At 36.5% G+C, this 19,591-nt stretch overlaps 1 protein-coding gene across 3 annotated transcripts in view; it reads left to right on the top strand.

The window, feature by feature from the left end:
* LOC126284485 (jmjC domain-containing histone demethylation protein 1) overlaps positions 1 to 19,591 on the top strand; it is a 118,734-nt gene that overhangs the window by 11,365 nt on the left and 87,778 nt on the right. For all 3 annotated transcript variants that reach the window (XM_049983445.1, XM_049983442.1, XM_049983443.1), the window contains exon 8: positions 13,387 to 13,584. In XM_049983445.1, coding sequence (XP_049839402.1) covers positions 13,387 to 13,584 — 198 coding nt within the window. The remainder of the gene's footprint in view (positions 1 to 13,386; positions 13,585 to 19,591) is intronic.

The following is a 19,591-nucleotide window of genomic DNA, read 5'->3' as shown; positions in this document are numbered from 1 at the left end:
GAGCCATTGTTGAGATGATGTAGCCTGCATTGTTACCTTCTAAGGCTTTGCGTGTTTTTTGTATAAATATGGAACCAAGTAAAAATGCAGTGTTGTTATCCGTCGAAGAAGTCAAATCATTTTATTAGAGACAGAAAAAAACTGAGAAATGTCACAACATGAATGCCCAAATTATTTCCTCAAATACCAAGTGGTGCCAAGATTTGTGATAAATGTAGGAATGATGTAACCAAATTGAAAAATACGCCAGAGCCCATCAGTGATGAAAGTGTTGAAGAATCTTCTGGACCAGAGATAATCATCAGAGACCAAGGCCCTGACTTCACTCCAACTCCAGTAGCTGTTAAAACATGTAACTCAACACTTCAAGAACTAGGTGACAAGAGAAAACTAACATCTAGGCATTACACCAAATCAAAAGTGAAGAAAATCTCATCAATGACACGTAAACTTTTTGTTGCTCCTGAAACTTCTTCGTCAGATACTGATACTGAAGAAACCGTTCTTGAAAATCTTAAAAGAAACTTTAAACATTCTGCAAGTAGAGCAAAAAAACTAATGATTCTTCCAAGTTTACCTGAAAAGTGGAGTATCAGGAAAATAATGAGGGAATTTAATGCTCCTAATTACATTGTTCGGCACTCCAAACAAATTTTGAAAGAGAAGATTCATGGAAGGTCCAAACCCAAAACCAGGGAAGTGTTTACCAACAGAAACTGTCAAAACTGTACATTCATTTTATGAAAATGATTAAGTTAGCAGGGCAATGCCAGGTATTAAAGATTGTGTGACAATCACAAACACAAGTGGAAATAAAACAAAAATATCAAAAAGACTTATTTTGTGTAACCTTAAAGAATCTTACAAGCATTTTAAAGACATGTTTCCTAACATGAAAATAGGTTTCTCTAAATTTGCCGAGTTGAGACCAAAACATTGTGTATAAGCTGGCCGGAGTGGCACACACACTGTCTGCGTGTGCACAACTCACCAAAACATAAAATTAATGATAGAAAATGCCAAACTAAATGCAGTAACAAACAGCACCTTAAACAGTTATAAGCAGTGCATTGCAAAAGTGCTTTGCAACCCATCATCAGTTGATTGTAACATGGAAAACTGTGAATACTGCCCAGGAGAAACTGTTATACGTAAAATTTTAAAAGACTCTTTTCATGAAAACTTAAACAAGTTCAGTTCTGGTAGTGGATGTCAGTTGACCGATGTAATCTGGAAATTGTTCAGAAAACTTCTGAAGAATTCATGTTGACTTTGATTCAGCATGACTTCATTACCAAGCAACAACGAACATTCCTTAACCCCACAAGAGAAAACCTTATGGAATCTGAATTTGTTGTCATTTGTGATTTTTCAGAAAATTATAGTATAATTCTATAGGATGAAGATCAGAGTTTCCATTGGACAAGACAACAGATTGCCTTTCATCCTTTTGTTATATATTACAAACAGGAAGACAAAATTGAGCATATGAGCTTTGCCATTGTTTCTGATTGCCTGGAGCACAATACAATGGTGGTTTACACCTTCCAAAAGAAGCGAATTTCATATCTAACAAACAAGTTTCAAAAGATTCCAAAAAAGATATACTATTATTCTGACGGTTCTGCCGCTCATTATAAAAATAAGAAAAACTTCCTGAACCGTTGCCTTCATGAGGAAGACTTCAACATAAAAGCTGAGCGCCACTTTTCAGCCACAGCACATGGGAAAGGGCCTTGTGATGGTGTAGGGGGTTCAGTAAAGAGACTGGCAGCTCGTGCAGGTTTGCGAAGGCCATACCAAAATCAGATCCAAACCGCATAAGATCTATTTGAGTGGGCAGTAAATAATATCACAAATGTTGATTTTTGCCTATTCCACTCAAGAAGACAACGCTGCTTCAGAAATATTCTTAAAAATGTGGCTTGAAGACTCATTGACAATCAAAGGAACACAGCAATTTCACGGTTTCATTCCCAACACTACATCAAAATTAATAGTCAAATATTTCTCCGGTGGTATGCAGAGTTGGGAGAGGGAAGTAACTACATCACCAGACAAACTGAAGTTACAACATGTATCAGGCTATGCCACCACTGTATATGGCAGAAACTGGTGGCTTGGGTACATTTTAGAAAAAAACGAAGTACTTGATGAAGTAAAAATAACTTTTCTTCATCCATGCGGACCAGCTAAGTCATTCTCTTATCCTGCACATGCAGATGTCCTGTGGGTGTCAGTTGTGGATTTTCTCACAAAAGTGAATCCATTTACTCCGACAGGGAGAACATACATTAGTAATTAAAGTGATGTAAACCAAACCCAGTCAGCTTTATTAAAATGTAATATGTGAAGTTCCAAGACAATTTATTGGGAAACTGCTTTCAACTCAAAACTTAATTTTTGTCTCAGGTTAGCATTACTGTATATTTTATATAAATTTGTTTCAAAATTATTGTTAGTACCTATTGTGTTAAATTTAGCCATGTGCAGATACCTGTTACTCAAAAACAAGCATTACGTATTTAATTTGTTTAATAGTTCCATTTCAAACATCATGGACCAGAAGTATTTTGTAAATACTTGTACTTGTTCATACTTAATTTCAGTTTGTAGTTAAATGCTCAATTTCAGTTTGTAGTTAAATGCTCAATTTCAGGTTGTAGTAAAATGCTCAATTTCTTATTTTTGTTATATTGGTTAATATACGGTTAGTGAAGTTGTATGAAATTAAAATAAGCAATCAACTTAATTATGAAATATGCATATTAGTTTTGGTTTAATAAGGTGAAGTTTTGACATTTCTAATGCTTTTTTTTACTTACCTTTCAGTATATTTTAAAGATATTCCTGTTTGTTAAAGGTCAGTTTGGTCAAACTAGAGCCATTGGTGAAAAACAAGAGTTCGGAATAATTTTTTTTAACAATGAGCCCATCATCATCCCAGATTTATATTTTGCCATGGGATTTACAATAGTATGAAGTAGTTATGGGAATATTTTGAAAATTTTTAATTATGTACTTTTGTAAAAAAAAATCAAAATATTAATTAGTATTTTGAAAAAGCTTATTAATTAGAAGCTATGTTTTGTTATATCCCTGGAAAGAGCATGCATAATGCTGCCTTTCCCAGTTCTCTAGCTCAATTAGGGCAGCTCCTAGGACAATTTAAAAGAAGTCCGGTCACACATTTTTGGCTGGTTTTTGAAAAGTTTACATAGCCATATTTCAGGAATGGTTTGAGATGAAAAATTGAAATTTGGTATTTTTCTTAGTCTCAGTGTTCACTATAAGTATACCAACTTTCAGCAAAATCTATGAGGGTGAGGTAAAATAGGTGTGTTGATTTGACATGGAATGACTCAACAGTAATTTTGCTAAGATAAACTAATCATTTTGTAAACAAGCTTGATGTAAGAACTGCATGATATTAAATTATGGGGAACCTTATTTATGAGAGAGAATATTCGTTTTCATTGCACGGAAACAGGCAGTAAGAGTATTACGTGGTGCCCATATTGAGAACTATTGTTTAATGTATTGTATTTGATGACTGATCGCTAGTCATTAAAAAATAAGGGGCGCGGGGTGAGGGGGCTGAGCAATTATTTCCCGAATTCCCGTTAAAAAAAAACACACTTCTTTCACATTCTACATTTGTCTAAAATTGACATTTTTTGCTGTTTGTGTTAATACAGAGTTTTTACACTTACTTGTTACATTTAGACAGTAGTAATCATACCTTCTGAAATAATAAATCTGCAATGAGGCGTGTGTGCTGAAAAAACAAATTTCATGAATTCTGCAGCCTAAGATCTACCAATTCCTATGTTAACTACATTCTTATACATTCATAAAATTGGCCCCAAAAACGTATTTTCCCCTCATACTGTGCTTTGCTTACTCTCTTAACAACTTTTCTCCTTCTCATCCCGTCCGGTAAGTCTCTCATGACCTCGGGTTCCGGGTGACTTTTAAACTGTATCCCTTTCCCTAAACCCTTCATTCCTTTTCCTTCAACTCTATTCCTTCCCCTTTGTCTCTTCTGCCGCCACTAGGAGAGCAGATTTTTTTTTTAATCTCTCCATTTACACTATATTATCTGTTAGCAGCTAGCACTCTGAAATCATCAAGTTAGTCATTAGTATTAACTTCTCCTGTGGTTAAAGAATAAAGCCATTCCATATACATGCCTGGTTGGCACTCTTTCCTTTTAAGTCCAATGATCGATCCTGTGTGGCAGATGTTGCCAACGTAAGCATGTAGGTAAGTGCATGAATTCCATCTCCTGACATTTACTTACACTTCGTATTCCATCTTTGTTTTTCCATAGATATGTGTGTGTAGATCACATAAGTCTGATCGTTTCGAGCTATAGGCATTATGTCCATAAAGTTCTATTATGGTGATTGCATTATAATATTTTCTGCCATTGCCAATAACTTCTGAAAGCCGTTTTTTGTATATTCAAATTGACTGAAGCTTTTGTGTGGCATAGATCATACCGTCGCATGGGATTGAACTTACACTTTTGCAGCAGCTTTTTTTCCGAAACACAGGAATGTAGTATTGCATCACATCACCCATTATTAGTCAGTTAAAGCACACATGCCACATTGGAGAAGGCTTCAGTGCTCATTAAGTGTAATGTTTTTATCCACTCGACTTCGAAGATGTAAAAAGTATCACTCTGTGACAAAAATATTGTTGTAAATTTTTTCCATATGCATTTAACCCATTACTAGCCAAAACTCTATCTGATCAATTTTTTTTTTTTGCAAACTTTTATACATAAATAAGTTACATTGAGTGATTAATTGAATAACAAGTTGTTTTGAAAATTTTCAATTTATTAGAACAAAAACTAAAGACCGTCACATTTTTGGGACGTTGGCCAAATGCGCTATCCAAATTCTAACCTTATTCTCCATGCAAAATTTTATAAGAAACAACAATGAAGAAAAACATTTGTCGTGTACACCAACATTGCACCTATCACAAAATTTTGGTTGGATTTTCTTGCAGTAAGCACATCTCTTCTGTGTTTTACTTGGCACAATAAAATGATTTCCTGGATCTAATCGTACATCTGTGCTCTCCCGTCCTCCCATCAATTTCCTTCCATGTGGTCCTCTGCGTTTTGGTACTGATCCTGTTTTCTTTGGTAGGTAAAACATCACTATTCTCTGTCGGACATCCAAAAGTGAGAGCTTCTCAATAGAGTTAGCAATTTGGTATGCACGCCATGTGTTTACTACGAAGATATCTACCATCTATGTGAATAATGGCCACTACCACATCTTTAACCTTACCCTCCTCCTATAAAGTGATATCTGCTTGTCCAATAGATGTACGCCACCCTATGAGCATTGTATTCTTCAATGAAATGTGGCATTTTAACAGATATTTCCTTTTTCTTTGCCCGTGAATATCTTTTAGTAGAACTTACAGGAGTAATAGTAATGTAATTTGTTGCTACTCATACTAGTTTGTTGCCACTCCATTTCACAAACAGAACTTCGTTCTCTTTGTCAAACAAGTAGTCATAGAATCCTCTGTCCTTTTCTTTTGCCATTCCTTTCGAGTCAATAAAAGGAGATACATCAGTTTGGATCTCTGGTATTGTTCCTGTAGCTTTCACTTTACTCTTTCCGAGTGTGATCACTGAGTCAACACTGGTGAAAAAGTTGTCACAGAAAAGTTTATAATTCGAACACTCTGATTCTGGAATCATGCTGGTTAGTTCATTTACTACCTTTGCACCTAAAGGCTCCAGTTTGTTGTCATTCTTGCCACAGTACGTCGAAAAATTATAAAGAAAGCCATTGGAACTTGTAAGATACCGAATTTTGTATCCAAATTTGACAGGCTTTCCCCTCAGAAACATTTTAGCTGAGTGTTTGCTATAATAACGTACCATCATTTCATTGATTGAGAGTTCCGAATGAAATACGCCACATTTACCAAATTCCTTTTTCGGCATTTCAAAGTACAACCTCAGTTTGTACATCTTGTCGTTTCTGTCTATTTTGGAGTTGTCATTGAGATGAATGAATCTCTTTATTTTCTAAAACCTATTTTTTGACATTGAGTTGAAGACTAAAGGAACACAGACATCAGGATCCTGTTCCCAGTACATATTCTCATGGGGAAGCTTATGGTAACCACTCAGAAGTAGAATGCCGATAGATGATTTTAGTTCTTCTTTGGTTAGCAGAAAATTTATTTAGTTATTTTGGCAAGCATAGATTTCACTTTGTTTAATAACAGTATCCATTAGTTCCCAGAAAAAATAATCCTCAAACACCTGGGGCACTGTCTTATTTGCTAGACATTGCGCAACATAATGTTCGTTCGTCTTCCCTGGTTCACTAGTGTTTGTGGATGTTGGTTGACATTTATACCACTTAAATTTATATCTTTTTGTAGATAACGTACCACCTGCTCCATCTCCTAACGCCTTCCTTCTTTTGGCTTCTGGAGGTACAACTGTAGCATTAGCATCATCTCGCTGGTTATGAGCTCTAAAGTACCGGCTACATCTTGTACAACAGACTCTTTGTGCAGTACATTTTCGTCAATATCTTCTTCATCTATTGTTACATCTGCGTTGGGTGGAATAACCGTTAATTCTATATCATCATCTTCATCGTCATTCTCTTGATGGTTCTCTAGTTCTGCTAGAATTTCTTCAAGTGTAAGTCACACTGCATGTATTTTGTGTAGTTGTTGTTGTCTTCAGTCCTGAGACTGGTTTGATGCAGCTCTCCATGCTACTCTATCCTGTGCAAGCTTCTTCATCTCCCAGTGCTTACTGCAACTTACATCCTTATGAATCTGCTTAGTGTATTCATCTCTTGGCCTCCCTCTTTGATTTTTACCCTCCACGCTGCCCTCCAATGCTAAATTTGTGATCCCTTGATGCCTCAGGACATGTCCTACCAACGGATCCCTTCTTCTAGTCAAGTTGTGCCACTAGCTTCTCCCCAATCCTATTCAATACCTACCCATTAGTTATGTGATCTACCCACCTAATCTTCAACATTCTTCTGTAGCACCACATTTCAAAAGCTTCCTACTCAACGTTAACAAATTTCTCTTCTTGAGAAACCCTTTCCTTGCCATTGCGAGTCTAATTTTATATCCTCTCTACTTCGACCATCATCAGCTATTTTGCTCACTAAATAGCAAAACTCATCTACTACTTTAAGTGTCTCATTTCCTAATCTAATTCCCTCAGCATCACCCGACTTAATTCGACTACATTCCATTATCCTCATTTTGCTTTTGTTGATGTTCATCTTATATCCTCCTTTCAAGACACTGCCCATTCCGTTCAACTGCTCTTCCAAGTCTTTTTCTGTCTCTGACAGAATTACAATGTCATCGGTGAACCTCAAAGTTTTTATTTCTTCTCCATGGATTTTAATACCTACACCAAATTTTTCTTTTGTTTCCTTTACTTCTTGCTCAATATACAGATTGAATAACATCAGGGAGAGGCTACAACCCTGTCTCACTCCCTTCCCAACCACTGCTTCCCTTTCATGTCCCTCGACTCTTATAATTGCCATCTGGTTTCTGTACAAATTGTAAATAGCCTTTCGGTCCCTGTATTTTACCCCTGCCACCTTCAGAATTTGAAAGAGAGTATTTCAGTCAACATTGTCAAAAGCTTTCTCTAAATGTACAAGTGCTAGAAACATGGGTTTGTCTAACCTTAATCTTTCTTCTAAGATAAGTCCTAAGGTCAGTATTGCCTCACGTGTTCCAACATTTCTACGGAATCCAAACTGATCTTCCCCGAGGTCGGCTTCTACCAGTTTTTCCATTTGTCTGTAAATAATTCGCGTTAGTATTTTGCAGCTGTGACTTATTAAACTGATAGTTCGGTAATTTTCACATCTGTCAACACCTGCTTTCTTTAGGATTGGAATTATTATATTCTTCTTGATGTGTGAGGGTATTTCGCCTGTCTCGTACATCTTGCTCATCAGATGGTAGAGTTTTGTCAGGACTGGCTCTCCAAAGGCTGTCAGTAGTTCTAATGGAATGTTGTCTACTCCCGGGGCCTTGTTTTGACTCAGGTCTTTCAGTGCTCTGTCAAACTCTTCACGCAGTATCGTATCTCCCATTTCATCTTCATCTACATCCTCTTCCATTTCGATAATATTGTCCTCAAGTTCATCGCCCTTGTATAGACCCTCTATATACTCCTTCCACCTTTCTGCTTTCCCCTCTTTGCTTAGAAGGCATGTTTTTATCCTGTTGGAATTGTAAAATTCGAATAGAATATGAAAAAAAGCAGATATAAAAATGTAAAATGCAATTTTTTCTGTATAATACGTGTATACAAGAATAGGGCACATCAACATAAATGATAGTGTAACGTGCCATTGTCCCATTACTGGTACGCATTAAATATATCGATATTGTACTTACTTGAAAAAATCTGAAGTATACTTAATCTTACACGGACATCCATATGTTCATAACAAACACGCCCAGACAACTAATTCACAGCTCATTGTCGTCCAGAAATTACCACCAGACATACAGTGCTGCCAAGAGCGAGAACAAAAAAATCGACAAGTTTACAATTTTCCTGGCGTGAAGTACTTAGAAAAAAGTTATTTATTTTACATTTACAGTCATTATAGCAGTTAGTTGAATCTACAAGTGCAACAATAAAGGCTAAAAGCTCTATTGCTTACGTAGAAATAAGTAAAATATACGAGTCCCCAAAAAAGGGACAATGGCCAGTAATGGGTTAAAATCTCTTTTGGGTAGCAGTGTAATCCTCATGACCTAGAGGATCACAGTATTTTCCAATATTTTATCACAGTTATCTTCAATGCCATGAGATGTATCTGGCAATTAATTTTTGACATCAGTCATGATGTTGAAGCAGCTCACATGCTTAAAAGCGTCACATTTGTAGTCAGATGTGTACCCAGGCCGGTGAAACATGCCACTTGACAACTCGCATTTAGTTGGCTATACTGCGATGGCAAGGTTGCAATAGCTGCCACTGCACACGCCTGCAACTCTTAAGTACATTTTGTAAATGTAAACTATGATCAACATATATACATAATTACAACAAAGTACATTTTTCTGACAGTAGAGAGAACGAAGACAAAGACTAATCATTTGATAGTACATGAAACCAAGAAATAACAACACATGAATTTAATGAAAATATCCATGAAAAGCCATTCCAAATTGTTATCATAATAGCTGCATGTAAAATGTTGTATAATAATGTAAACCTAAGCATACCAAAGAACACGCTGTCCACACTCATAGAAAGAAATAAAGCAAAACATGCATAGCCTACTGTAATGCAGAGAATTTAATTCTGTATACATTTACTTTCATGATGTCAGTGGCACAATTCCATGCAGTTCTCCTTTACTGTCATCAGAATGTGCACCAAAACAGTCTTCATCATCATTGTCATTAAGAGAAAACATTAATTGTTCATTTTCATATATAATCACATCTATAGCCTGTGCTTCTCTTATGAGTTTAGCCACATGGTCTACTTTCTTCCTCCATGAGGTAGCATCTACAGTAGCAAGACCTTCCCATAGCAGTCTTTCCACTTCTGTTATAGTGAAAGTCTTGTTACTTCTAATGTATACCTTGACTTCACTCCAAACCAATTCAGTTTGATTAAAGTGGCAGTGATAATGTGGTAGCCTAATTGCCAAGTGACCCTGTTCACTTGCAATTTCATCTACATGTTTCAGCATAACTGGCTTATTTTGTTTTTTATGAGTGAGTACAACAGCTTTGTCGTGTTCATGTCTGCAGCAATGTCTCTCGCCTGCAACCAGTGCACCATAGTTTCTTTACGGTCACTAGTGCTGGGAGTTTTATCTAAAATCATGGAATGGTATGGGTTGCCCATCACAGTCAGATGAGTAAACTGGAGTAACAGATTTTTAAACCATTGTAGAAACCATAGGTGGTCCATAGCCCCATGATAGTCACTGGTTTTTCTTGATAGAGAAGCTAAAAGTCCTCCAGGCACAAAGCTGTTTCAAGATCCTCCATGGGCCACAATTAATCTGGATCCTCTTCCTGTTGGCTGATGGCCGCTGCTATTTGAGTATCATCTGTGCAGCATTTCTCAACTGGTTCTCCAGCGTTGGCCCAGGTTTCGTCTAACCATATGACTGAGTGTATGTCCTTTCCTACAATTTTGTATAAGAAAATGGTACGAGCTCGATCACGTGAGCTTTTTCAAGTAATGGTTTTCGTCTATCTTTTTAAAATGGAAGCCCGTACTCTTTAATACCATCTTAAGTGATGTTTTCCCCCTGAGGAACGTTTTCTTTCTTTTAAAGAAAATAGCAACTTTTCTGTTGTGGTGTATCCTTTCCTTCTATAATATTCGTATATGTGCTGATGAATTGCATCAGATTGGAAAGAATCAATATCTATAACAGGACGAGGCAGCTCTTTTTTTTCCCCCCCTCCCCCCCCCCCCCCCCCCCCAAGAGTACTTAAAAACACCCTGTTTTTTTTCCCACAGGGGCTTTTCCACACAGTCTACTTCAGTATCTTGTTAGTCTTGTAGTACCCCCCCCCCCCCCCCCCCCCCTTTTCCTTGTAACTGTTCTTTGACCGAGTCCTAGATTTTGAGGTATGTTCTAAAACTTTATCGGCAAGAATCGACGCATGCCCATGAACAGAAACAAATTTTTTTTCTTGCTCATAAAACTCACGCGTCCTTCATAGCAATTCTAAAGCCTGACTATTTAATGGCACTCCACAGCACAAAGGATTGTTGCTTGGTGAAATACATAATTTTGGTGACATTGTATAGTAAACAGAAAATGTAGTCAAGGTGGTAACACAACACGAAAGCAGGCTGTTGCGCACTAACATACAATGTTTACGTGGAAGCTGGCAATGTGGTTGTATCGATGGCAGAACCAGTTTTTGTTAGGTCCTGTTAACTCAGTGCCTCACATTCCTCACTTGTTTTTCTGTTATATTGCCAACTTTATGGCACTTGAGGAGTGACCTTGAAGTGACATGTTTCATTGACACGAGTATAGTTAAAAACAAAAAAAAACTCTTTATAATTGTAATTGTTTCTCAATATATGTAGTGTGTTAGATAACTTGAACAAATGATACATGTGACTGGCAATAGTAAATGTTTTTCGATAAAACAAAACCATTACTGTACAGATGCAGGCTGTCACAAGTGTGTTGTTGTGGATAAAATAAAATTTTGTATCTGAGATCTGTCAGCCGACCTGCTGGTTCCATTAATTACACTTTATTGCAACAAACGTGGAGATTGTCTACAGAAAATCTTTTTAGTTCATTTTTAAAATGATGAAATTGGGAAGTTAACTATTGCTTCAGGCATGATGAATTGCACTTTATTTAGTTATCTTAGAAAGATATTCCTTGCTGTTTTTGCAGAAACATTTGGTTAAAAATGCCTCTTTCGGATTTCTTTTATCATTAAAAGTGGCGCTAGTACTGAGAAATCCCAAATTCTATGTAAGATGGAACTTTCTTCAGACATAATGAATGTTTTAAAGTTAATCGCACAGTAGAAATTACAAATACATTAATAGAAGGTGGTAAGTTTTGTGCATGTACTTATGTCTATGGGCCCGTATGTCAGAGAATCGTCTGGTGCTTTGGACAAGTCAGCTCATCAGAGAAATGTTTTCTTCCACGATTTTCCTTTTGGTGCATGTAAAATGCTTGACTCTCATATTTATTGTCCAGTTTTCAAATTTTCAAGACTTTTTTTGAATTTCTTTGACACAGTGTGGAAAGAATTTAGTTTCTAGAGAGTTGCGACACGATGGATACAGGTTCACAGCGGTTCGTAGAATTTTAATGGATTTTTCTGCATTACCATATATGAAACATTTTTCACTGCAAAATATGAAAATGCTCTGGCATTGTTCCATCCCCACACTCCTTGCAATATGAATGATTGGTTTGAAAAGATTAGTTAGTGCATATGTATGTGTGTATGTTAGGCTTTATTGTTAGGACTTTCTGCTGCGAATATTCTCATGTCGGATATAGCACTGTAGTTGCCTTTCGAGTTTATTAGGTACTATGCTTCCTCAGTTATGTGTAAAACCACGCACGTGCAAACTAACACTGATATTGTTTGTTTGTGTAACGTCACAAAAAATACATACATAAGTACCGCACTTGACAACAAGAATAAATTCTCGAATCACATTTTGCCCAGCATGAAAAAAATACATAACTTGTGCTGTGTTTTTAGTTTAAACATTTGAGCTGTGTAAAATGAATGACAGTGTCAACTAGTGCTACAAGTGGCCACACACCAAAACGCACGATTTTCAAACCAACAAGGAAGATCAAAGAGTGTCTTAGATCGGAAAAAGGAGAAAAGGGACCCACATGCAATGTCGGGAATATACTGTATACCGTGCATATGCAGAAAAGCTTGTCGGAATAACTGGACGAAGCCCTAATCTGGCCCTCAATTAAAGACTGCGAGGAAGTTCAGTTATACTGTAGTACAAACTTATCGTATATGTGATATTCAAGGAATGTTAAAATTATTCTGTTCTGCGAGTTGGTATGTGATTAATATTTCCATAACCTATGGTTTTTTATTTTTAAAAAAAGAAGAAGCTGTATACAAGATACGTTGGAATTATTGCTAGAAAGCAGTGTGGCTTGATGGCTAAATGTCGGACAACAAAATCAGATGTGTGAGATTCAGTCTTTGGTGGACCCCATGATTTCTTCTGTTGTTTATCATTTCTTTCATTATTTGCTCTGCCCTTGTTAAACTGAAAAATATGAACTGCTACCTGCTATAAAATTAATCAATCCAACTACAAACTTGTCCTCGTATTTCACAACAATGTGCTTTGTTCACCAGGCTACAGTTATTAACTGGATAGAATACAATCAGGAAGTCGAAGAGTATGGCATTTACTTGAGTGCTGCTATCTGCTGCCTTTTGTATTACATTGTTGAACAGAGTGAACTGATTTAGTAGGCTCCCTACTGTGTAATTGGTGTCTTGTCTCTTGGAAGTTTTTGTGACACACTGTTCAGGATGCATCAAGAGGCCGTGACTTCATATCTCAGTGTGATTAAACTAATATAATAATATAATAGTGCTATGATTCCACTAAATATTCATGCTACCTATATCACCAAGAACATTTTTGTATTATTTCCTGTGCTGGATATTTGGAATAAATGACTGAAGTAATTAGGCATGCTTTAGATGAGAATTTGAAAGAAACTACTGAAGCGTCTCTCCGTTTGTCATTAGCAATATGTCTCCCTTATGTGTGAGGGTTTTGTTGTGGTTGATTGAGAATTTGTGGCAATTTTCCATTTTTTTTAGGAGCTCCATGGTCTGAAGGCAATTGTTATGTTCCTGCATTCATTACCTACGAATAAAAAGAATGTGCCTGAACTGATAAGGGATCCTATTGCATTAATTAAAGATGTGAGGACTCTTGTTGAAAGGCATAGGAATGACAATCCTGAAGCTGCTGTTACTGGAAAGTGCATTCTACAGAGGCCTGACGATAGCTTTAAGGTGAGTAATAATAAAATAATAATAACTTGTCAACATCATGAATGAAAATTTAGGGTTCACTTTCACTTTTGTTCTGGTTCTGTGTGTCATTTTATACTTCTCATGTTTGGGGGTTGGAAACAATTGCATTTAAAATAAATACATAATTGATTTGTCTACAGATTAACAAGCATATGCAGTTAAAATTATATGCACTCCGATTGTAATTCAGTGATTTTCTTTACTTAAACCATTTCACCAGTTAATGACATAAAGGTCTGTAAAAGAGTTTGCTCTAATGTCCGGTATTTTATTTATAAATGTCCATCTTGATCATCTACACTACACAAATCACTACGGCTAGTTTTTGCATGCTACTGTCATCAGATCTCTTACAAAATAGAAAAAAACACAAAAGTGACAAAAATAATTTCAATTGTCTCAGGCCAAAATATACAAAAATCTAAGAATACATATAACATTGCTGACTGCCATACATGCCATTAAAAGTATTCTGATAAATATGTCAGAGGCAAACATTCTGTACATGTAGGTATAGATCTTACTTTGTAACAGATATGATGATGGCAGTAAGCTGAAATTGGTCGTTTGTGAACTGCATGATATACGTGATGAAGACAGACATTTGTGAATGCACCATTTCAGTCAATGAAAATTTTACCATTATAGTAATTGTGCCAAGTGAGTATTGCATAAATAAATAACAGGAATTGTTTCATTGTGGGCTAAAAGATACTTATCAGTGCACACAAGGTTCAAGAGGTTTTGTTTCATCAGCTTGATTTACACTCAACAAGTGTATGTAAATAGCGAATAAAAAAGTCAGCAAAAAAGGTGATTTGGAGAGAGAAGAAAGGCATCAAAACGGGCAGGGCCCTGCAGAATAATTATATGGATTTGTTTGTGAAATTTATTGTGGTATTTAAGAATAGCCTGCTGTTTTATGTTTTCTGATTTCAAAACCAATCTTTTGAACAATTGATGGTCATACTCCAAGATCAAATTATGCAGAATGAGAACATTGGAATGTACCTTTAATAAGTAGGTAGGACCATTGTGGTCTGTTTGTAGTCTTCTACGTAAATATAATCTACAGTAATGTCACTGATAACCAAACAGGATGTTTCATAATTAGGCACAGTATTAAATATGAAGAAAAATCCTAACACACGGAGCTGTTTTGAGGATTATATGAAATGCACATTAATATGGGTATTCCACATATCTTTCTTATGGTGGTATATTCTTCCATGTCTCCAGAGAATACTTCTCAAAAACTGAGTTACTCATTTTGTAATACCAATCTTAAAATTAACTATTGCACAGAAAATGTAGTATGATTGAACAAAGTGCACAGAATAGCCATAATTCTAAATTACAAGTCAACAATGTATGAAATTAATTACAGCAATTGTCATGTCTAATGGATAAGCTGGGTGAAAATTTAATATTAGATGCAAAGAACACGTAACAAATGTGAAAACAACCACTCCACATTCAATATGTATCCTTAAGAAAAATGGCACTCTACAGTAGACGTAGCAGTTATCTTTGAGTTCTTCGTCAATTGGGAAAAGGGAGCTATGTGGACATCCTTGAGTAGATCCACACACATTTGACAAAACGAAGTAATATTTTTAGGTGAACAAATCAAACTTAGAAACGAAAAATATGTTGAATACTGGGGCAAGATCCTTCAGTCGATACATAATTCAGAATGAAAGACAAACCTAAATTTTACATAAATCAGATTTTTCGTCAAAGGTAATAAAATTCAACTACAGACTTGACTTACAAATAGATGAATAAAAAGACAGTTGTTTAGATACATCATAAATATGACAAGGCAAAATGCCATTGTGAGCAAATAACATTTAAGACTCCCAAGATGTAAGTAAACAACCAACAAATTTATATTTACTATAAACACAATGTAACTTTACACTTTCGTGGGCTTGAAGGTATCTGTGGAAGTCTGTAAATGAATCATGCTCAAAGGTAATAGTAAAAAAATAAAATAACATAATAACGCATGAATTTCAGCTTTGATGTAATACATATATAACAAATATGTTTTACAATGTATTGATGCTGCAGGACAGTATTTAACAAATATTCAGTACTCAAAGTTTAAAATATGTGTGGTAACAAGAGTACTGTGTTGATGAGCTTCTTTATTGAAATTATTGTGGAAAGGAAAGTTGCCACTCGCCATAAAAGACTGTCAAATAAAGCTTTCGGCCAGTAAGGCTTACGTCATGTGTGCGAATTGAGTTTGCTTGTGTGTGTGTGTGTGTGTGTGTGTGTGTGTGTGTGTGTGTGTGTGTGATCTAATTCTGACGAAAGCTTTACTGGCCGAAAGCTATGTTTGTGACAGTCTTTTTGTTGTGACTATTGGCGACTCAGCATCTCCGCTATATGGTGAGTAGCAACTTTACTTTGAAAATAGAACTCCTCATTGAAATGTTGTAACAGCCTTCTACATGACAGGAGGCAACGCCACTCAGCAATGATGTCAACAGCACTTCTTGATTTGAATCGCCATTGTGGTAGCAGTGAGTGTGAATTCCATCCTGTGAAGGGGAAATACAAGTGGGAAAAAAAACAAAATTTATTTCAAGTACCATAAAACGTCACATAGCAAGCATAATTTGTTCCAGAATTTTACTCACAGTGTGAAACACTCGTTAAGCGAAACAATTTATCCTATGTAAATTAATGTAAAGTACGATAATGCATCCCATGCAGAAAAAGTATTCATGCCATTTATTGAAAGAAAATTGTACTTACAGTACTATGAACTCAATTATTCACATTACATAACTAATTATTTTTTACTAGGAAGCTATCTGTAGTCACTTGTTTCTGTCGACACTTCAACACTTGCGAAAAATGTGACTGTAGTGCGTGTAGGCACTGCTTTATTGGGTGATGATTTTCAGTGTACGATGCAATCGATTCCCATGCTTTCAGCATTTCTCTTATTGTGCCAGATGATTACTGTTTTGCTGCTACTGCCCTCTCCTCCTCCTCCTCCTCCTCCTCCTCTGAACTCTTCTTCACAACTTTCTTGTGTGAAACACACTTCAACTACATAAGCTCTTCAGTGGTCATTTCTTGGCTGTGATCTTCCATAAGCTCATTGATATCATTGTTAATCACTTCTAGTCCCATACTCTTTGCGACACATGCTCTCATTGACTACAGGCTCCACAAGTACCGACTAAAACGCCTGTCACATTTGACAACACACTCCAACCAAAGCTTCTTCGAAGCAGAAGTGACTGCTCTCTTGGTAAACTCTTCCTACGCCTTTTCGATCATTTTCATGCAGGCAACAATGTTGAAGTGATATTTCCAAAACTCCCTGAGAGTGTGTTCGGTAGCTTGTCATCCCAAACCAGTGCTCGAAGAGTGGTGCAGTGTAGAGCTACTTAAAGTTAGAAATAATCTTCTGGTCCATAGGCTGGAGTAACGGAGTGATTCTGGAGGCATAAATTGAATCTTGATGTGTTGAAATTCTTAAAGAGATTGTCTTGTAGGCCTGGAGAATGGGCGGGAGCATTGTCCGTAACAAGCAAGACATGGCGTGGCAGATTAATCTTGATCTTGAGCCTTTTTTTTTTTGTACAAAAGGACCAAACACTTCATTGATCCAGTCACAGAAAAGATCACGTGTCGCTCAAGCCTTGTTGTCATACCTCCACATCACATGCACTTCTTGAAGGCTCGTGGAGTTTCTGAATGGTACAGAAGCAGCAGTTTAATTTTCAAATTGCCACTTGCATTGCCACAAAATAACATCGTGGGACGGTCTTTCATTAGCCTGTGATCAGGCAATGCATTCTCCTCTGCTGTTATAAAATTATGCTTTGGCATCTTTCTCCAGAATAGACCTGTCTCATCACAATTAAAAACCTGTTGCGACAGATAACCCTCAGAATCTAAGAGTATCTTGAAGTTGCTGATGAAGTTCTCTGCTGCCTTTGTGTATGAGCTGGCTGCTTCATTGTGCCTCACAATGCTGTGGATGCCAGTTCTCCTCTTAAACTTCTCAAACCACCCACAGCTTCCCTTAAACACTTCTTTGGCCGCTGATCCTGGGGTCTCCTTAACAAGGTCGGTGATAATCATTCTCGCCTCTCACAAATCATGTTGTTGTTAATAGAGGTTCTTTGTAATTGCTTTTCATTTATCCTTATAAAGAGCAATCTTTTGACATCATCCAAGATAATCTTGTTGCTCTCATTGAAGCATCTACCACCTTAATCTTGTCCTTGTTCTTGAGGATAGTGCAAATAGTTGATGACGAACGATTTTATTTGCATGCTAAATCAGCAACATTCACAGCACATTAGTGTTTTTTGCTGATATTACATTTCATTTTTAAGGTCATTTTATTTTTTATGGTTGTCTTCTTGCAGATTTATCTTCAGGGACGTTTCTATGAAGTTTATTAAACATTGCACTCAAAAACAATCCACTATATGAGCACAAGTTTAGGAAAATGTGTGATAACAAGCTGCACTAAGATGGTAGCAGAAAGAGCACTAAACTCAGACTTCAGTATGTACGAAATACATTGTTCATATGCCACTGCCGACAGTAAAAGGTGTTGATATTGTTGAACATTTCCCCTGCAGTATGCGAACTGCTGGTGACCTCTCACTAAATCATCGTCAATCATTATGCGAAACATTAAGTATATTTTTACAATTTTTTTTGCTCGTTATGCACGTTAAGTGAGGTTCTACTGTAAAGTGTCAGTTTCAGTACGGAGATGGTGGAGGGGCAGTGAGAGGAGTGTGGATGGATCAGTGGAGGAGGAGGAAATGGAGAGAGAGAACATGATGTATATGCCAAGGGACAATCAGGATTTTTAAAATTTCAGGAATTTTCAGTGTTTCAGTTTTCATTTAACTTTTTGTGGTTTTCTGATACTCTAACTAAGAACTTTACTTTAGCCCTCTTCTGCAGTACAATACAGCAGCAATGAAATATAAAAAAGTTAATGACGCCAAAATAAAACTTTAGTGGCAAAGAGCATGTGCCACTTAGAACAACAGAACACTGTGCACACTGAAGCATCTGCTGACACCAAAATGTGTCAGTTGCTGTAGGACGGAGATAGCAAAGAATTTCTTAAATTATAGAGCATTTGACTTCATTCAAAATTCAACACTTCAAGGACTAGCGACTTAGAAAATTTCACACCATGTAGACCAGCCATTTACTCTGGTATTTAAAATTTTACTGGCACATTTGTGTTTGATATATCTTAAGAAGTAATAAACGCTAAAAAAGACTAATATTATATGTGAAAGCTTAGCTTTTTGTGTAGCTATACTGTGTGTGTATTAATTTATACCATTAAGTTTTCCTATGTGTGTGTTCGCACTACTTAACAGCGATGTTGCTGTAGGCCGACTAAATCACATGTCCTAAGTTCTGTATGTCTACTTTCATTGACTGATGAGATGCAGCCAAGCGATATCGTCGACAACTGCCAGTAAACTGACAGCAACACACCCTTCCATTTTCTAGGCAAAACTGGAGCAAAAAACACTAGTGCCATCACAAACCAAAGATGATAGTCATAGAAGTTATAATTTAAACAAAAACAAATTCTGCGTGGTATCCCACTCTCTCACTTTTTGAAAAACAGAGGGACAGACTTTTTGCTACCTCACCCGATAATTATTAATTATGAGCTCTAAGATTTATTTTCCTATTCACAATTGGTGGATTAACAGGATTAGTATTAGCAGATTCATCACTTGATATTGTATGACATGATACATATTATGTAGTAGCCCACTTCCATTATGTATTATCTATAGGGGCAGTATTCGCAATTATAGGTGGTGTTATTTAATGATACCCACTATTCACAGGATTAACCATAAACAACACACGATTAAAAATCCAATTTACAATTATATTCATTGGAGTAAACTTAACATTCTTCCCTCAACACTTCTTAGGGTTAGCAGGAATACCACCGCGA

This window comes from Schistocerca gregaria, chromosome 8 (assembly GCF_023897955.1).
Source record: "Schistocerca gregaria isolate iqSchGreg1 chromosome 8, iqSchGreg1.2, whole genome shotgun sequence".
Classification (NCBI taxonomy): Eukaryota; Metazoa; Arthropoda; class Insecta; order Orthoptera; family Acrididae; genus Schistocerca; species Schistocerca gregaria.
Note: the sequence above shows the minus strand (reverse complement) of the source record. Positions and strands in the feature narration are given on the sequence as shown.